Source organism: Miniopterus schreibersii (genome assembly GCF_964146895.1).
Source record: "Miniopterus schreibersii genome assembly, chromosome: 1".
Taxonomy (NCBI): domain Eukaryota; kingdom Metazoa; phylum Chordata; class Mammalia; order Chiroptera; family Miniopteridae; genus Miniopterus; species Miniopterus schreibersii.
The window spans coordinates 159,807,562-159,828,264 of record NC_138101.1 but is presented as its reverse complement, the minus strand read 5'-3'; the positions used below and the strand labels follow the sequence as shown (position 1 = coordinate 159,828,264).

The following is a 20,703-nucleotide window of genomic DNA, read 5'->3' as shown; positions in this document are numbered from 1 at the left end:
TATTAATATGATCTCATTAGTTATTTTGCACATGGAAGGAATTTTAATAACAGAATGCCCTTTGATCTCCTAGCCTGAAACTACACAGAAAGGGCAAAGGACAGCTACAATATGCTGAGCTCTCCCTGTGTCCACTCCTATAGCACGCTGAACCACCGTATGAGCATTTACTATTTTCCAGAACAGATCTGGCTAATCAAAATGGGAACATTTCACTTTCTCCACATAAAAGCATATGTGCAAAATCTAATTCCTCCCTAGAAAAGGTGGTGACAAATTTACAGAGACGGTACACTGATCAGAAACAGCAGCAGCTTGACTATGAAAAGTCACACAGACTTGGATTTGGAGTTCACTGGAGGTTCGGCTACAACCAGCTGTGCGATCTTGACGATGTCAACTTAAATTTAGTTTTCTTATTTATCAAACTGGGGCAGAGACATAAAGTAGATAATCTCCAAGACTCTTTCTGCTGTCAAACTATGTCTATACTAAAATGAAACCACTCAGGAAATACCCTAACAGGAAGACGGGGGGGGGGGCAGGGCAGGGGAAAGACAGCAAAGGGAAAGAGCTTAGATTGTCCTGTTAGAGGACAGGACCTGGTTTTCTTTTTCTTCTACCAGCACCTTAGTCAGGACAGGCCATTCCAAGATGTCACCGTACCCTTGTGTCAGTATTAAAATGCACCCACATCCCTTAGGAAATATAACACATAGCTAACTGTAGAGCCGTTTCCTAGTTGTCTTAATGTTACATTTTCTAGACATTTAATTAAACACTAATTATCATTATGTAAGAGGTTTGGGGAAACTAATTAAAAAACTCTTCTCAGTTCTCAAATGTTTGCACTGAAAGGCTAGTTGTTCCTAGGCACTGGGCCTACAATTTCAAATGGATAGAACATCCCTACTCAACAGTTGACAAATATCATCTGACTGATATACTGGAAGATTCCCAATAAGTCAGTTGAAAGAAAATGTACCCTCCACCACCCAAAGAGCAAAAAGGAAATGAGGGAAACCAGGATATCAGAGAAGACAACAGAACCTTAGAGAAGAAAAAGTATCTGCGAGACAACTGTATCTGTAATGAAAATGACTAATTGTCTCTTTCCTCTCATGATGGCAGCAGCCCCATTAAAAGTGTCTAAAGATACCCTTTTTAAAACTACTAAACCTTTAACAAACCAAAATTAAGTCTTAAAATGTACCCTCATGAGAAGAAACAGGAACGAAGTATACACATACAACAAACCACATACACACACAAACCCCAGGTGTTAAGAAATGGATCTTTCCTGTGACGTAGACCTTATCAAGTTTTGTCAGCAATGCTGGGGCAGGCCTTGTCCAAACCCAGTTATAATAACCCAGGAACTTACACACACCTAGATACTTCAAGAAATAATTATGCCTGGGAAGAGACGAACCACCAACTCACTTCAACAACTTCCTATCACCTGGGAATGGGATGGGGGTGTTGAGAGAGTAGTGGGATTTTGCTGCAAAAGATGTGGACACTCCAAGCCCATGTTTGTGGTCAGTGAAAAGTGTGTGGAAATTTTTACTTGGATAGTATTAACATTCACCTTAGCTTCCTAACTTAATTTCAACTGCAAAGCATTAGGTTTCAGATATATACATTCTTTTACTGTTTGAAGGCAGTGTGCTACCACTTCCTGTTGGGGCTAAACAAGAGGCATGGGAGATTTCCCCCTCCTCTATGTCCACTGAAGTCACAGCTCATAGTCTCTTTTTACCACATCCACCCCACAGAAAACACAAAGGCTAAGATTATTCGTGAGATTGACCCCATTTAACTGTCTACTGCCTGTTTTAAACAGTTCCAGGACACTGTTTCATGCCTTAAGAGCTGCAAACCTCCATTGAATTGAATTGCAATTATTAAAAAATATATATCCATGCAAGAAAGAGTCTAATCCTTCAGAAAGAAAAGTAATTTTTAAAAGCTACTATTTTAAAAGGAAGTAGTCACTCTTAAAGGAAATGTGGGACAAAAATTAAGGCAAAAAAGGGAAAACTAGTAAGACTGTTACAAACAAGCAAAGGTCATCCAAGGAGCTTAACAGAAATAGCATCCTCGAGACTCCCTCGCTTTCAAAGAGGGAGAATGTTTCTGGGAGGGTCACACTTAGAATGGACAAAAGACTACCCACTCAACTTGTCAGAAATTGTCCTTCACCAACTGGACTGCAGCATGCATTCAACAGCGTAAAAGGGTTACTCGGGGTTCTGACGTTAGTACTGGCATAAAAATTAACGCCCTTTAGTTGCTGTAACAGCTCCAACCAAATCTCTTAGAAATATACTTGAGACATGACATTTAAAATATGCTTCCTCAGAGAAGAAAAAAGTCCCACTCAAGACTGACTGCCAAGAACTTGCAACTTGAACTTCCCTAAGCCCAGGCTTCCTGAGGCCGGGAGGTTTCGGACGGTCCAATCCGCATGAAAGAGACCAGGACACACCAATCAACCACAGAGCCTTTCCTAGTGCTCCATTTGAAGAGCACCCTGTACCCAAATAATCTTTTTTTAAAAATAATAAATTATCCTTAAAACATACAAGTAATCAAATACACTTACTACCACAGCACTAGCCCCCAATAATCCCAGAAATTCATGGTGAAATATGCTGTAAGAACCATTTGAAAGACCCTTAAGTGAGCTACTCTTAGAAGCCACAAATATCACCCAGACGACCAGGAGCTAAGATTCGGAAGGTATTTAATTAACTGCAGCTATTTAACAGGGAAAACGATGACTTGCACAGGCAGCTGAAAACCAGCTTTGATTTCCTCCTCAGTTTACAGTAAGTCAAGGAACTTGTTACCTGAACGCAAAGCCTTCCAGTACAAAAACTGGAAGAACAGCTCCCAGCCACGACCAGAAAAAAAAAAATAGAAAAAAAAATACACCCTCAATCAACTGAAAATAGTCGGGGGTATGTTGCATGTTGTGATGCATTGAGCAGCTAATCATTAAAACCAACGCAAAACACACAGGGACCCAGGCGGGACTCCTCAGCTGAGAAGCTATTAAACACCTAAGCCCAAGAATTTTAAAAAACTGAGACGTGTTGCTTCTCAGGAGATGGTAGTCAAGGAATCCTATTTTCCTGACCGCATCGTTCCCCAAAGTCACCCGTTCTCTTAGCACCGCGAAACTCGCGGGACAGCCCAAGGCTCCGCAGACACCATCCCATCGTTAGTCACTTTTTCCCTTTTTCCTGCACTTGATCCAAAGGAAGTCGGGAGGGAAGACGGCCGCGGGGCCCCAGTTCCCGGAGAAAGCCCGCTTCCCAGCTGCTCTCCTTCCTTCTCCCACCTCCCCTGACCCGGCGGCTCGGCCTCCCCACCGCACACCAGCTTCCGTCCCCGCTCCGCGCACACCGGCTCCCGGGCACTTTCTCCGCCGAGGATCCTCGCCTCCCCTCCCGCCCCCCCCCCCCCCGGGCAGCTCCGCCAGGCCCCTGCGCCCCGTCCCTCTCCCCGCCACCTGCTCCCCGCCTTCGCTCCCGCGGCTGGGTGCCCACCACTCGCCCCCCGCGCCCGCGGCCCCTCGCCTCACGTCCCCGTCCCCCGACCCTGCATTTCCCCCTTCCCATTTCCTTCCTCCTTCCTGCCCCTCAATCCACCTCACACCCACTGCGCCTTCCTCTCCCCACAACACTTCTCGTGTCCCTCCGAGACCCTTCCCTGTCACCCCCGCCCTCTCATTTCCCCCAGCACCCTCAGTCCTTGTTCCTCGGGTTCCCCTTCCCCTTTCTCTGCCCCCAAGTTTCCCCTTCACCTCCCAGCCTCGCCCCTCCGCCCGCCCCTTACCTCTCTCCGCCACCCTCGCCCGCGGCCCCCGGGGCCCCGAGCCCTCTCCCGCCGCCCTCTCCCAGGCCCCTCGCCCCCGCCCCCGCCCCCTACTCCTCACTCCGCGGCCCCGGCCGCGGCCCCTCCCTCACCGATGGTGGAGATGAAGGTGGTGTTGAAGGCGTCCTCGGAAAAGCGGAAAAGGAGGCACGTCTTGCCCACTCCCGAGTCGCCGATCAGCAGCAGCTTGAACAGATAATCGTACGTCTTCGCCATCTTCGCGCTCCGGCCCTCTGACCGGGAGCGAGAGCCGCGGCGGAACGAGGCGGGGAGGGGGCCGCGGCGAGGGGGCGTGCCCGCCCCGCCGCCGCCGCGCGCCCCGCCCCGCGCCCCGCGCCCCGCCCCTGCCCTCGGAGAAGGCCTGCGCGCCCCGCCCCGCCTGGCCAATCCGCGGGGGCTTTGTCATCACCGCCCCGCGCCCCGGGGCTTCATGGGACTTGTAGTTCCTTGGACCGTCTTCGGGCGTGCCTGGCGCCCGCCGTAAGGACTGCCGCCGACGATAAAAGATCAGCTCTCGGCTGGGTGACCAGGTGGACTGGGCGTTTCCCTCCAAATGAGGAAGGGAAGCCAGGTGTCTAACCCGCGTACCGCGCCGCGGGTACTTAACGTCATTTCTTTGTGTGCGGGCGCCTTTCAAATCCAGGACCTCGGAATCGCAGTCCCGGGGCTCCTGCATCTCTCCGGCCGGGACCCGGAGCTGAGATGCTTTTCTTCCTTACCGCTGCTGTGGCGCAGCCTGCGGATTACCTGCAGTGCCCTGTCTGGCTTCTCCTCCGGTTCCTGCCCCGCACTTGCTCTAAGCCCCTCCTGCAGCCCCTCAGTCACAGAGCTGGAAAAGAGCGATTGCCGTTCTGACTTCAACCCCACTCCTGTTCTCTTCTTCAGGCCTCCAGACGAAAGCCAGATACGATGGGTAGTTTCGAGGATCTGCTATGCAGACCGCTCCCCTCCCCCCGCAGGAGACTGGATTTAAAAAAATGTTGGAATTGAAAATAGTAAGGGTTTTGCTACAGGTCTGTGCCCTTAAAAACTGCATCGCCCTGGCCAGTTTTGCTCAGTGGTTGGACCCTTGGCTGGCCCATGGAAGGGTCTCCTTAGATTGCCGGTCAAGGGCAGTACCTCAGTTGCAGGCTCAGTCCCTGACCCGGCTGGGGTGCGTGCGGGAGGCAACCAATCTACATGTCTCTTTCACATTGATGTTTCTCTCCCCCCTCCTTTAAAAAAAAGAAAAATCAATGGAAAAAAATATTTTCAGGTGAAGATTAAAAAAAAATTTTTTTTGGCAAGCATCATGTGAGGAAGGAATTATGACCATGGGAATCTAGAGACGAAGATTTGAGTTTTGTCTTGGCTTAGCTGTTTAAATGCACACCGGCTCTCTGCACCTCGGTTTTCTCGTCTGTAAAATGGGTATAAAACAAGCTGTTTCATAGGATTGCAGGGAAAATTAAATGGATACTGAACGTGAATGCACTTTGAAATCCACAAGGCATTATACAAATGTTAGTGGTGATGGTTATCTTCAACCCTCAGAAGGCAGGCCCTCACTTAATGGATAACAAATGGGGGGGGTCAACATTCTGTCATACCCAACTTAATCCTTTACTTACTGTCTCAGACTATTCTTTGTTTTTGTGGATGCACTACTTTCAGGCCTTTCATTCGCTAGTGGCAGAAACCCAACCAGATCAAGTTCTCCAGGAAGGAGTGTTTACTGACTAAGGTTAAGTTGAAGGAAAATAAACAGCTAAGGAGGTCTGGGACCAGACGCTCCACCCAGTCAGGGCTCTCTTTCTCTCATCTCTACTTTTCCCTTCTCAGTTTTAATTCTAATATGTCAAATGCTGGCAGATAAGACCCACATGAACAAAAGCTCTTTAGGATCCTCAATCATTTTTAAGAGGATAAAGGGATCCTGAGGCCAAAATATTTGAGAAACACTGGCCTAGGCATTTACCATAGATCTAAAGAAACACCTTCTGGTAGGTTACAGGAGGTTATTAAGGGAACCAGTGGACTCACCCGTTAGTGGAATAAGAAAAACTTGGACAGTTATTTGAGCAGGCTTTTATTAAAAAAAAAAAGTTGAGTGTTTTGTGACTTATGTACAATGACAGTGATATTCCATTCTTAGCCTTGGTATGGAAGAAGATTCAGTTGGCCCTAGTACTGGCCTTCACCTTCTATGTGGAAAGAAGATGAAATGTATCATTAATTCACACTTATTGATCATATAGTACCCAGAGGGTAGCCGCTAATCTAGTCTAATTCCTAGAGTCCACTTGATGGGAACAAAGCTCTAAGGAGTACAAAAGTCACAGCTTCTGCTACCTAATGAGGAGGGATTCTGCCCTCTGGCCCAGGCCGAGCCTCCTTGCCCCAGCCAGTTCTCAGGCAAGTCTGTGAACTTGGCCTCAACCAAGGCTGAACAAGTGTGGACTGCTCATTTCTACACCTTCATCTTTATTCTGGAAAAGAAGGGGGGAGAAATAAGCAAAGACCAGGGGGATCTTCTTCCTTTTATAAAATGTGTGCTGATTAAAGTAACTTTTAGTTCCACTATCTGCATGCACTCACTGTTGGCATTCTCTTTTTGTGTGAGTAACAACACACTGCCTCCTGCACCGAAGAGTCTCAAGTTCAATTCCCAGTCAGGGCACACATCCAGGCTGCGGGTTCCATCTCAGGTTGGGGAGCATGCAGGGGCAGCCTAGTGATGTTTCTCTCTTGCATTCATGCTCCTCTCTCTCTAAAAAATCAATAGAAAAATCTTTTTTTTAAAAAGCGCTGGCCAGTGTGGCTCACTTGGTTGGAGCATCACCCAATACACTGAAGGTCGTGGGTTCCATTCCGTCAGTCAGGGCACATACCCAGGTTGCGGGGTTCAATCCCCAGTTGGAGTGCGTATGGGAGGCAAGTGGCTGATGTTTCTCAAATCGATGTTCCTCTCCCTCTCCTTTCCTCTCTCTCTAAAATCAATAAAAAACATCCTCAGGTGACGAATAAATAAATAAATAAATAAATAAATAAATAAATAATAAACAGAACATGCTGATGTGGTAAAGAACTTAAGTTCAGAAGAGGAGCTAGAGTTAGGAATTTTAAAGTCCCTAAATTTCCTTAGGGGAATTTCATTACTTGATGGGAATTTTCTTAACAATTCTGTTTTATTTTCACTTCCCCGGTTTTTCTCTACTACCATGTGCATATAATGTTGTGACTTTCTAACAGGTAAGTCTGTGCACCACTGTTGAACCATTCAAGCATTTTGGTATATTGACATTACTTCGAAGAATCCCATTTTTCCCTTTTATGCATTATTAATCTTCATATTTTGTTCAACAGTATGTTACTTAGAGATGAGATTTTGGTGGTAGTAGCAGTACTATTGAATCAAGGTATTTTTGCTCAGAGGAGGACAATATATTTGTAGATCTGAGAGTACCACAGGTAACAGGTTGCTGGTTGCCACTTTCTCTAAGTGGCATCTTTGGATCTCTTTCCAAAGGAAACCACATCAATACTCTTTTGCCAGTTACCCAAACCCACCCTTGAAATGCTACATCACTGCAGAGCACTAGGCAGACCAGCACATTCAATTTGCCCCTGGAAATGTTTATTGAAGCTTTTGGACATGGCAGCTTGACTTACAGAAATCTAGATGTCCAAGGAGTTTATCCTCTGTGGGTTTTGTCAGGCCAGCACTCTTTCTTCATGCTTTTGGGAAGCTGCTCTTCCCCCACTGGGGACTGTGAATCATGGTACTTTACTCCTCCAGCCACAGAGATGGGCATGTGACCAGGCTGGGTCAATTTGGGTTCTTCCCTGTGAATTTTCTAATGATGCCAAAAGCACATCTGTCTGGTGTAAGGTCTCCAGGAGCTTTTGGTTTTCATCAGATTCCGGTTCATTTTACTGTATTCTCTTGTTGCTGCCCTCCTTGATATGTTTAGTCTGTCACCAGGCTAGCTTTCCTTGTGGCGGCAAGCAAGGCTGCTATGTTGCATGATTCCAAAGGCTTTATTCACTTCTTATAGTAGTTTATTCATCCTGGGGGTTAAAGACCTTCAGGAATCTACAAACATATTCTTGAGGGTATGTGTGTTCTCTAGGCAAATTTTCAAATTAATTCAGGCATTCTTTAACTGATTTAATTTGCTCCATGACACTTGAGTGCAAGAAATGTCACCTCTCTTAATTGCTGAAATGAAATTATATTTGGCTGAGACTCCTGCTTGTCAAGGGCTGGCACAATGGGTAGCAATCATTCTTGGGAATTTTCTCCCCTTAATCGTATCCTACAAGAATCCAGGCACTTAAGTGGTCCTGAAAAATTAGGGGCAAAGTATCCTCTGGCCATCAGTCTGCACCCATCAGTGTTGACGCTTCTGCTCAGCCTCTCTTGGGTTCTGGTCCTCTGCCATCTGTTGAGCACAGCTGTCCCGGTGGGCTACAAAGATGTCCTTCATGGTGATTATTTTCACTGACTGATGACTCAGCCATCGAATAAGTTGTCTCTCTGTTATCTAATAATAGTTTGTGTACTTCTTTGTCTTCTCCCTTCAAACTTGAGCTGATTGAGAAAGGGGACATTGCTAATTTCTCACTTTGTTCCCAGCATGCTGAGCATGAGGCCTTACACATAGTAGGTACTCAATGAGTTGCTGAATGACTGAACATCTGACTATCATGGCAGCAGTCTAGGTATTTTAAAAACACCTGGGACACCTTCAGTGTATTATTTGCTACAAGACCTAGGTATTTTTCGCCTCACCAATACCTTTCTGGTTGTTCTCTAGCTTGTATTTATGTTACTCATTCCCTAAGTATACTATTCATTGTTGTGCTTAAGAAATTAGTGTGATTATATATTATTTCTCTAGCTTGTTAAGATCATATTGAATGATAACACCTCAAAAATAGCAATTTCTCTTTATCACCTGTGTGTCATCCAAAACATGCTATTTGTTTAGTGACATTCCAGTGGGATAATTCTATAATTGTCTTTCTCAGAGAGGTACAAACTATACTCTTTCCACCCACTGCTGTTTCCTGAGCAATCACTGGGTAAATATTGTCCACTTAAAAGAACATTCATTAAGCTCACACTACACCACCAGCTCAGCTAGGCCACCTGGGGGAAACAGAGATCTATCACGTGGTCCCTGCCCTTAGTTTGCTTCGCAACTAATTGAGGAGAGGATGTACAAGTGAAAATGGGAGGCAGCTATTTGGCTGGTAAATCATTTATTCTGATGGGTCAGGTGTCCATTCTGATTGGTTGGTTTTAATTAGGACTGATTAGGCATTCATTCTGATTAGTTGGGTGTCATTTTGATTATTGGCACATACATTTTGATTGGTCAGACATCCAATCTGATCAAATGGTCAAATGTTCATGCAAAACTGATAGTAAAATATTTTGCATATCACCACCCAAAGCAAAAGTTAAATAAAGATGACATGACAATACAAAAAAAAAATTGCTACATGAAAGTACAGTATCCACTTGGTCCACCATCTCTGAACATCTGACTATCATGGCAGCAGTCTAGGTATTTTAAAAACACCTGGGACACCTTCAGTGTATTATTTGCTACAAGACCTAGGTATTTTTCGCCTCACCAATACCTTTCTGGTAGCTTGTTATAACAAAGTCAACAAGGTGTAGAGGGGATGAGAGGACAGTCTGCATCCCTCAGACCTGGGTTAATGAGCATGACTGGATAGGAGGCCATCTATGGCATGGGCCCCTAGAATATAGGCAGGGGCCAATGGGCAATGCCCAGATGACGGCAAAACTCTTTACTTGGGAGTTGGGAGTAGATACCTAATCACCTAGAATAGAGAAGAAACCACCCAAGTTGCAAATATTCTGGGTGGCTTAATTTCTGGACAGGGTCCAACCCACAAAAAGGAGATAGAGCTTAGCCTGCATAGAGGTCTGCTCAATATTTTACTCTACTAAAGGGTGGGTGGGAAAGAACCATTCTTAAACCTCTTATACTATTTCTTTCTCTGAAAATAAAGTTTCTGACAATAAAATATGTTAGAAAAATTCATTCCTTTCATTAACCTCAGTATTGCTATGTAGGATTTTGTGTCAAATAAGATATATGCAGTAAGTACTAGGAGTTTTGAGTATAGTTTCTTATAAGCTTAAGTGATTAAAGAAAGACTTTTGGGACTAACATTAAAATGGACTCTGATCCAATGGCAAAGTCAAGATGTGCCAAAACTCACAATCAGCGCCATAACAGGTATTGGGAAGCTATGGTAGTAAATAATAGAACGGTAAATGGCTTAAATAAAAATTTAAAAAAATCACATGCTGAAAAATAAGAAATAGAACTAGTGACAGGTGAGTAATCTAGCAGCTCAAAGACAGGCCTGGGACCTGGTTTCTGTCTTTTGGTTTCTTAGCTATGCTTCCTCAAAGTAGTACTTATTTCAACAGGCTGGTCCCAGGTGGTTGCAAAATGTCTTCCTGAAACTCCTGGGACTCCTTGCTTCCAGATTCAAACAGAGCAAAATGTAGAGCATCTTCCTCCACAAGAGCTCAAATAAATACCCTAGAACTGAGTTCCCTGGGCCCTGGCTGTCCTTCTGTGAACCAGCCCTAGGGGCCAAGAGGATGGCATAGGCCAGCTGGCTTAAGCCACTGGAGCTGAGTGTGGGGTCACGCTCACCCTAAATCACTGGGTTTTGTTAGAAACAGAGAAGACAGGAGGAGACAAGGCTGCAGAAGCAACATATAACACCTCCACCTGTTTCAGTGTCAAGTGCATATTGCTATTTGTACTGAGTACTGCTAAGTGGTTGGTTATGTTGGCATTTCTGGAGAAATCATGGAGATGAGTACAGGAAAATTCTGACTTGTCATTCTCTTAAACAGATCTTAAACTGGGAAGAGGAGGCAGGAAAGAAACATTGTTGTCTTAAGAAGGGGATTCGTGGTCCAAAGCTAGAATTAACATAAGCACTTTACACCTGGTCCCTTTTCTACCCTACTTCAGCAACTAGCTCAGGTTAAACACTTGGGCAGCCTAGAACTTTGTAAGTTCTCTATCAGGCTCTGTCAAATCTGTCCTGGGATTCTGTAATGGAAGGAGGAGTGGACTAAACATCTGATAACCTGGGTTCAGTTCCAAGCTCTGCCACTAACTAGCTCTGTGACCTTAGAAAAGAACAACCACCTTTCTGTGCCTGTTTCCTCATCTGTAAAATGAGGGGGAATTGGATTAGATCATCTCTGTCTATAAAATCCTTTGGCTCTTGAATCCAAGCTCCCATAGCAGATGACCCGAGGTAGTTCTGGTCTTACAGGCAAGCCAAACACCCTGGTGAATTATCAACAGCCTCCAGGCATAGTGGATCCCATGGATGCCAGGCAGGGTGTGGTGCTTGGAGAGGAGCCCAAGACACCTAGTTCCTTGTTCTAAATAGGATTCAGTTCACCCTATGACTCAGTTATCAGTACTTCTCTCTTTCGGACGAGTGCGAAGTTTCGGTCCTCTCTGGAAACAACAATGTATTGGGTTGCCAGTATACAGGGTTAAGAGAAAAATGAAATTCTGTTTTGTATTTTGAACCATATCCAATAAGATTCCTGCCTCAAATTATTACTTAATAATCTTTCCTGAATAACCTTAAACATAGACTATTTTCCCCCAATTTAACAGCAAGGGCTTATAGATGGAGTTAACCAGAAAGCATGCTGAGTGTTCCAGAGCTTATGCTAAAACACACTCTCTCTCGAAATTCCTTGCTGTTCAGGCAAAACTGAAGAGTTAATATGAAGTAAAACAGAATTCTCTGATTACTCATTTTTAAGATTTACAATTACATTTATATGATGGTGACAACCTAATAGAATGCTGAAGAAATAAGGTTGAATAGGTGATTCTTTTGGGCGGGGGTAAATATTCAGATTGAGAAAAACTGTTAATGAAATCCCAATCGCATAGTAATTTCCCACCTATTACTTTCTGAAACTCAAGAAGCTCTATGGTCTAACTGGGCCTGTTTGGGGGATTATCATAACATCTCATTTCTGCAATGAATGGCATCATTAGACATTTAATATTCACTAAGGCTTTTATGAAACAGAGAGGTTTCCATATGTCTCTAGAGCAAAACATTTGTGTTTGCCATCTGCTACTCATGAGTAGTTTTGTCAAAAAAGAATGGAAATCGCTTGGTTCTTTAATTACTTCGAGGTTAGGCTATATGATAGTTGGGAATCCTGTTGTTTACTTAAAGAATTCTTTACAAGCAAATGGCATGAAAAGAAATGGAAGCCTAATATTATCTTTGTCCTTTTAATTCTATGCAAAGACCATTATGAAATGACGTGTGAGATTTTTTTAAAGTTGGCATTAAGGAGACTCTATCTAGGACACTGGACTTTAAGGTCAATGTAGCAGGCATCAGTTTGTTTTTTCTTAGTCCTGACCAAAGAAATATATGACTCAACACTCAAAAAAATTAATTAAAGGATTTCCTTGAGTTCAGTATCAAAGAAAAGGTAATTTAGTCTTAATCACCCAGGAGCTCATAATGTGGGCTTTGGACTCTGTGCCATTTGTTTCTCCTTCCCCCTTCTCATTAGCTTCCTGAATTGTGGGTAATTCTCTGCTCAGTAACATCTCCACTAGCCTATGGATATGCACCATTAGTTTTGCTTAATCAGAAGTAAAAACAGAGTTTAACACAAAGTAGAAACCCTGGAGCTTAGAGATTATCTGTAGATTTTTACTATTGATGCTTTTTCTAGCCCTCCTCACAGTAAAATTTCACTCATTGGGGTTATTAGCATATGGGATGTAAGAAATTGACAAATGAAAGGGACCTAGTTTGGCCAGACCAGCTATGAGATCCTACCTCATGGGCCTGATTTCTAAGATTAGTTTCTGCTTTAAGATGCCATAAAACCAATAAATACAGAGATCACTTATTGCAGTGTTTTCAAAGTTCATACCTCAGCATACTAAGTGAATCAGCAGATATTAGGTGAAAGTAGAAGAAAGGGTTTCACGGTCAAACCCGTTTGAGAAATGCTGCCATTGCAGTGTTTTGACGGTACAACTTCTCAGAACCCTTAGTATGCTGATGTGCTGTGTAACTGACTCCACAACTGGGTGCAGTGTGCACTTTTCCTCACACTCCTGCCTGAGGCCCCTTTTCTCTTTCTTTCTTTTCTTTCTTTCTTTTCTCTTTCTTTCTTTTCTTTCTTTCTTTCTTTCTTTCTTTCTTTCTTTCTTTCTTTCTTTCTTTCTTTCTTTCTCTTTCTTTCTTTCTTTCTTTCTTTCTTTCTTTCTTTCTTTCTTTCTTTCTTTTCTTTCTTCTTTCTCTTTCTTTCTTTCTTTCTTTCTTTCTTTCTTTCTTTCTTTCTTTCTTTCTTTCTTTCTTTCTTTCTTTCTTTCCTTTCTCCTTCCTTCCTTCCTTCCTTCCTTCCTTCCTTCCTTCCTTCCTTCCTTCCTTCCTTCCTTCCTTCTTTCTTTTTCTTTTTCTTTCTTTCCTTCCTTCTTTCCTTTCTTTCTTTTTCTTTCTCTCTCTCCCTCCCTCCCTCTCTCTCTCTTTCCCTTCCTTCCTTCCTTCCTTCCTTCCTTCCTTCCTTCCTTCCTTCCTTCCTTCCTTCCTTCCTTCCTTCCTTCCTTCCCTTCCTTCTTCACTCATTCACTCATTCACTTTATTTATTATTTTAAAATATATCTTTATTGATTTTAGAGAGAGAGGAATGGAGAGGAAAAGAGAGATAGAAACATCAACGATGAGAGAGTCATTGATTGACTGTTGCCTGTATGCCCTACACTGGAGATTGAGCCCACAACCTGGGCATGTGCTCTGACCGGGAATTAAACCTTGATCTCCTGGATCCTAGGTCGATGCTCAACCGCTGAGCTACACCGGCCAGACTCGAGGCCCCTTTTAGACAGAGCTTCTTAGGGGACCTGTGTCCTGCAGAATATATGTTGAGAAATTGATTTAATCTAAATCCTTAATTTTAGTTAGGAAGATCTAAACGGTAAAGTCCTACTGTCATGGTGAAAATCAGCACATTTACAGGAAGCTGCCTGGAAGGGAGGCAGCATCCATTGTCAGAGTTCCTGACAAACTGGACCCAGGACAGCTGTTCCCGCCTCCAGGTTTCTCCTCAAGCTGCTTCTGTCACTTTTCACACCCACAGAAAGATCAGCCAAAGGGCTGGTGGGGGGAGGGGGGAGGCTGCGATGGCTGTTTCCTCCCTACCTGGAGCAGCCACTTTACCCCCAGGTCGTAGGGGACTGGCAGCCACTGCACTAAACTGAAGTAAAAATCACCTTATGTGCAGAAGCAAATTTACCCAGAATTCTGAAAGTACAAAGCATAAAAAACTAGATTCTTAAACAAACATTCAGGATGCTGTGTGGGTTTTTTGCTTTTTGTTTGTTTTTTCAGAAAAAAACACTAATGTCGAGTAATTAAGCTAACATTCGCTTTTTTCCTTTTGTATTATTCTGTATTTTGAGTGAGTTGTAGGATAAGTTAGAGGGTAACATCACACCCAGGCTGATTTCCTACAGTGACATGTAAATTTTGTAAAATAATCTGCACAATAAAATGGTTTTAAAGATGAATTATTTAAATTTCTTGAAGGCATGGATTATATTCACATTGTATCCCTAATGACTAACACAAGGCTTGGCATATACCAGGCACATAGTGATAAGTATTTTTGCATTAACTAGTAAATTATAATCTGATGATTGGACTTTAAAAAGTAATGATAATAATATACTAATGTACTAATGAAATCCTACCTTTTCAAAAACCTCAAAGATAAATTCCTTGACCGGGTTAAGATTTATAAACTGGTTGACACTCCTTATTGTAATCTTTTATTTTCATTAACAATTGCACTGTGATGTGATGTTTCTTTTAGGTAATATAAATGAGCTCATTTCAATATTTGATTCTTAAACACATGCACACAGACTTCGAACTGGCATGAGTCAGTAGATAACAAGTCCTAACTTCCAGTCATTGTACAATTCCCCTTTCAGCCACTTATATTGAGCATCCTCAGAGATATCACACACAATAACGAGCCTGAAGAAATGTGTGATCCTGGAGGGCCTTCTGAGTCATCAAAGACAGATGAAGTCATGTTGGTAAATTAGTTTGGGTTCTATATTGTCATTCATTTCATAAAAACTTATTTTTAGTACCTACAATATATAAAGCAACTCACTAGGTACCATAAAGAAATAAAGATGAAATTTATACAGACCATCCCTTAAGAAGCCTACGTTTTTGAGGGAAGGTGGGGCACACATGTAAATAATTACAATGTTAGTAAAATTAGGATATGCAACTAATGTGCTGTTGTGTTGGTTTAGCGTTCTTTCAAAATTAAATTAACTTTTCTTTCAAAGCTAGTAGCCTGCAGTTAAGCAGATCACCCAGTGTACTAGAATTCCCCATTCCCTAGCTACTCTGGATAGATGGAAGGTTACATCACTTGTATCGGTGGTATTAGGTTTTAGTAGCAGTCACCAAATCACCAGCATCATCCAAGAGCCATGCTTCTCATTAGATCATCCCAGCAAAGTCTACTGACCAGCACTAAGTCACTTACTTTGGACACACAATTCACCCGAACTGGATGGGCAAAGAAAATGAATTGCACTGATGTGGGAACCTGAACTGTGGTGGGGAGGCTGTGGGTATGCTTTCAGGAAGTTAGATACTTGTGTAGGCAGCAACACTAAGTAGTAGACTGGCCAACTTGTCAAGTGATGACCAGGAATGGGGTCAGTATAGGCAAGCAAACTGTTCCTGGCTCTGCAGAGTGGCTTTGACTAAATGGATAGTGAATTTGTGGGGGAGAAGACTATGGGGGCAGGAGAAAGGCCTGCCTGTCCACACCCCAAAGTGACTATCGCTTGGTGTTGTGAATTGACTTTTATTCTGATTTGGGCTGTACTTTTATCTCCATTTAAAAAGCAAGCAATGATTAAGGAATTAAGTTATATATAACCAGCATGCAAAGATTATTACAGAAATACCTCTATATATTAGGAACAATGCTGTCAGAGAAGGTTGGGCTAAAGCCTTTGTCTGAGCAAAGAGTCCAGAATTCAATTCTGTTAGCATTGTTAACAGATACACATGTTAGCATAACACAACAACAAATTAGCATCAAAGTACACACTTCACATTTTTCCCTATTGACATCTTTGCCTTGAGAACTGATAATAAAAAAATAATTTTTATGTGTGGACATAGTTCCTTTAAAATTAAATGTTGTACCCTAGCCGGTTTGGCTCAGTGGCTAGAGCATCAGCCTGAGGACTGAAGGGTTTGATTCTGGCCAAGGGCACGTACATCGGTTGCAGGCTCGATCCCTTTCCCCACTCGGGCCAAGTGTGGGAGGCAACCAATCGATGTGTCTCTCTTACATCAGTGTTTCTCTCTCTCTCTCTCTCTCTCTCCCCCCCTTCCACTCTCCCTGAAAAGCAATGGAAAAAATATCCTCAGGTGAGGATAAAAAAAAAAAAAGAAAGAAAATAACAACTTGAATCTTTAAAAAAAATTAACTGTTGTGAATCATTACTTAAAAAATTAAGATATGAGTTAATAAGGAAGCTCATAATTTTAACTTCTTTGTGTGTTAAGCCAGGACTGTGATCATGACTCTAGCTCTGAGGGAAATGCTATGGCAGAGGGATGTATTTTGTCCCACAGCTCCTTGCAACCTTGGCTGACTCCAGGACCCCTCCACAAAGGGTGAGGCAGCACCCACCCACCTGGTAGCCCAGAGAGTCAAGCTTTTCTTCCTCCCACTTGGCCCATTTTGGGGAGACAACAGCAGGGGTACCCACCCTAGAATCACCACCTAGAGCTTTGGTATCTGGTTTTTCATGGGAGCTCAACTTCTCCAGTAAAACATTAAGTATGGAGTTTATTCATTTGGTTTCTGTACCTACTGGAGACCATGCCTACTTGCCCAAAATAAGTAAGTTATCTGTGAGAGGGAGCAGACAAAATACTTGAAATGGCTCATGCCTCTGTGTTTTATAGTTGAACAATTACTTACCGTATCCAGATTTGTATAGGTTCCAGTATTAACTCACACTTCTGGCTTATTTATTATTTGGCCAGATGTCATTTGCTCTTAAGTCTTGGCAAGAAGAACCCTTCTCCTGGGGCCCACTCCTTAGAGACTCCTACCCTTGCCCTCTTCTGGTCATTCTTCCCGCTGGGCAAGGAATCCACAGGCCAGGTAGATTTATTTACTCAGAACCATGCCCCCATCTTAGGCCACACTCTGGGTACCCAGACCCCAAAATTCCTGCCCAAGGACTGGTGTGGGCCTCCTATATTAATCTATCCTTCCGAGGGTGGACTGTGCCATTGGTATGGCACCACAGGCCCAAGGAGTGACCAAAAGAGGGTTGTGATTTGGCCAGAGCTTGACTATATGGGCTGGGATCCTTCTTATGTGTGTATGAGGCCCGTCACGATGTGGGCCAGGCCTGGGGGTGGTAGAGAAGGACATCGGTCCGGGCCAGGACTACTCTCCAAGAACCACCACATTCTGGTGTGGTACTCTGAGGAGCCAGAATACTCTAAATTCAAACCCATTTTCTAGGTCATTATAAACATATATGTGTCAAGGTAAAAACTAGCTTGTTAGCTTCAGCTACATTTTTTAAGTATTTAGACATGATATGTGGGCCCCCATTTTTACTCTTGCTCCAGGCCTCACAAATATGGGACTAGTCCTGCTCTTGGAATAAGTTTGATTTTGAGTTTGTTTAAAATTATAATATAAAGGCCTGGTAACAAAGGGTTGAAGCGTGAGTAGTGGGTGGGCTGCTTTCCACCAGTTCAAATGTAGCACTGCTCCCAAGCAACGTTCCAACTATGTCTCAATGTCCTGGCCCTGCTCCCTGGCCTGACAGGAGAAATCGTATGTGCGTGCATATGTGTGTGTGTGCATGTGCGTGTGCACACATGCATGTGCGTGTTTAATATCCATTAAGATATTTTCAAATAATTCAAGCCCCACACTGCTGCGCTTGTCTAGATTATTGTTGTTTCCTTGCCAAGCAACTCTTCCCAGTTGACTTCCTTAAGCTGCTTGGAGTTAAGAGCTGGGCACTTTGAAGGCCTCTTCCAAGTGAAAAAAGAATAAACTAGAAAGGGAATTGGGCCAGGCATCCTTGATTGAATACCACTTCACTTCAGCAAATCCCTAAGCCTTTCTATCTGTTTTGTCAGCTGTAAAATGAGCAGACTAATTCAGCCCTACCGCAGAGTGGCAGGTTTAATTAACGATGATGGGGACGAGCTTTGTAATGTAAAGTTGTATATAAATGAAAAGGAGCACTGGGGCCATTTTATGCAAGTCTGGAGTGCATCCTACTTTCCGCTGCCACCTTAAGCCTCTAAATCCTAATCACAGACGGCTACAGACCTCAGGGGTGCTGAAAAGCAGGGCTGGGCTCACATTACCTGAACAGAAAGCAGGGTTTGCTAAGGGGAGTGGAGTGCAGAGTGAAGAATCAGCGCACAGCTCAGATTTCTGGCAGCACCGAGATCCACTGGGTCCAGCTGGTAGTAGATGATGGAGTAGTTTCTGCAATCAAAGTACAAAGACCAGGTGTACCCATTTATTCCTGGGGCTGTCCTGGAAAGATCTTTGAGATCTAAAGTGTCACACTGAGGGGAGAGCTCTTTCTCTGAGTGCAGATTCTTCACTCTGCACTGTGCTCCGCTCTGCTTCTTCCTGTTGTCCCTGTTGTGGTTTGCTGGCTCTCCTTAGAGGTGTTTTCTTCATGGGCAGTGTGGATCAACCCTGTCCTATTCTTAGGGGTCACATTCCACAGTACACTTAAAGACATGGCTACATGATTTGCCAGAAGTCATACCCAGCCTGGTGAGGATCACACCTAGGAACTGATTACTTTGGCTAACATGGGATTTCTGTCTCTCTCACACAATTCATCTAACAACATTCAAATGCAGCAAATCATAACTTTTATAAACTTAGGAGACATGATCTTTGCTTCCCTTAATCTCCTGGAGACTTTGTGTTTTTAGGGTGACGTAACATATTCATATTATGTCATGAATAACTATGTTTGTACAGCTTCTTCCTTAATATTAGATGACCTTGAGCTCCTTAAAAACCCTGAGAGGGTTTTAATCATTTTCTCATTGCTCTGACATCAGTGTCTTCCTTATAGGAGACAGACAGACAGACAGACACACACACACACACACACGCAAAATATTTGTTCAAATGCATTGAAAATAAAAAGACCTAATGAGTGATGAAAAATGATAGAAATGGGAATGGAGGGCACAGTTATCAGTGCACAGTTAGGGAGTCCTTATACTCATTAGGAAGCTTCATTTTCAAATATTTTTTAATGTCTTGTTGGAAGATTTAAGTATATTATATCGATCATAAGATCAAAGGTTTCAGCCAGACTTAGACTTATATCTTGGTTCTGCAAGTTACCATTTGTGGGACCTTAGGAATGGTACTAGACTAGCTCTGTGCCTTAGTTCCCTCATCTGTAAAGTGACGCTAATAATACCATATATCTTATAGAGATGTTGTACAGAGTAAATGAGATAATCCATGTAAACTGCTTCACACAGTGCCTGGTACAAAATAAGCACTCATGATATCATCATCATCGTCATCATCATCATCATAGATGGTAGAGGAAGGAGTCTTGGTTGCTCTCAGAGCCTAAGAGTATAGTCTTCAGATTTAACAACCTGCCGCATAGCTCCCTTAATGGCACCTTATAAATCTGAAGCATGATCCATTAAGATCAGAACCTTCAGATTTTCTGCTTCTAGCCCCGCTTTCAGATTTTACTCTTCGGATAGTTAAAGAAGTATGAATAAAACAGTTCTCATTCAGACATAATATGAAGGCTGTTTAAAAAGGTACTTTACAAATTAATTACTTGTATCTATGCACAGTAACTTTGTTGGTTGTAAAATATATCATTAGGCAATGTAGATGCTTATAAATGGGCTCAGTTCCAATATACTTGGTATGCTTTGAGTTTAAACTGGCTTTTCCCCTCAACATGTGGTCCCTAGATTTGATTATTCTACATGAAAAAAAATGTTTTTGTTGCATATATTCATCATCAGTTTTCTGACACTCATGAAGGTGTTTTCAGTTAACAATGTCCAGTTATTGTGCAATGTTTCAGGGAGAAGGCAGAACAACTGAAGGGTGAAGACTTAGACTACTGGAGGGAGCAGTAACCTATGGGGTCTCCATTCAGCCTATGCCTCCTTTCCTAAGAGCTTCCCCCAGCCCCCTCCACAAGAGTGGGCCCCAGGAGTCGCTATCACCCCAAGTACCCACTGATGATTAGAGGAGACACTCCTGACCCAAGATAAGACAACCAGATTCTTTTCCAGGGCATCTGGAATTGGGACACAGGCCTTCTGGTCAGTAACTACTGGCCCTGGAACTAGGGCAGCATATAACAAGGAACTGGCATGGCCATTTCCACTATGTGCTCTGGGAGGCAGAACAAACTGGGATGTAGAGAAAGGAGACTGAAACAGTGTCAGGGAGAAGTGGAGATGAGAAACCAGGTCACTCTTGAGAGAAAAAAGGAGGTGGCAAAAGAATAGCCATCTCCATTCCCAGTGGCCTCTCAGGGCTTTGTTCTGACCCCCATGAAGCCCAGCTACCCTTCCTGCCCTGGCCCAGGTCCAGTACACTCTCCGTTTTAGCTCAGGCAAGCTTGAGATGTATCTGTTACGTGAAACCCAAGGAGCCTTGGCTAA

General features: G+C 43.3%; 1 protein-coding gene across 2 annotated transcripts in view; it reads right to left on the bottom strand.

Moving 5' to 3' along the window:
• Nucleotides 1-4,205, bottom strand: part of RAB8B (RAB8B, member RAS oncogene family) — a 59,978-nt gene extending 55,773 nt beyond the window's left edge. The window contains exon 1 of one of the 2 annotated variants that reach the window (XM_081161380.1): nucleotides 3,978-4,205. In XM_081161380.1, coding sequence (XP_081017506.1) covers nucleotides 3,978-4,101 — 124 coding nt within the window. In that variant the 5' untranslated portion in view covers nucleotides 4,102-4,205. The remainder of the gene's footprint in view (nucleotides 1-3,977) is intronic. The other variant, XM_081161381.1, reaches the window with a different exon arrangement.
• Between the last annotated feature and the right edge of the window lie 16,498 nt (nucleotides 4,206-20,703).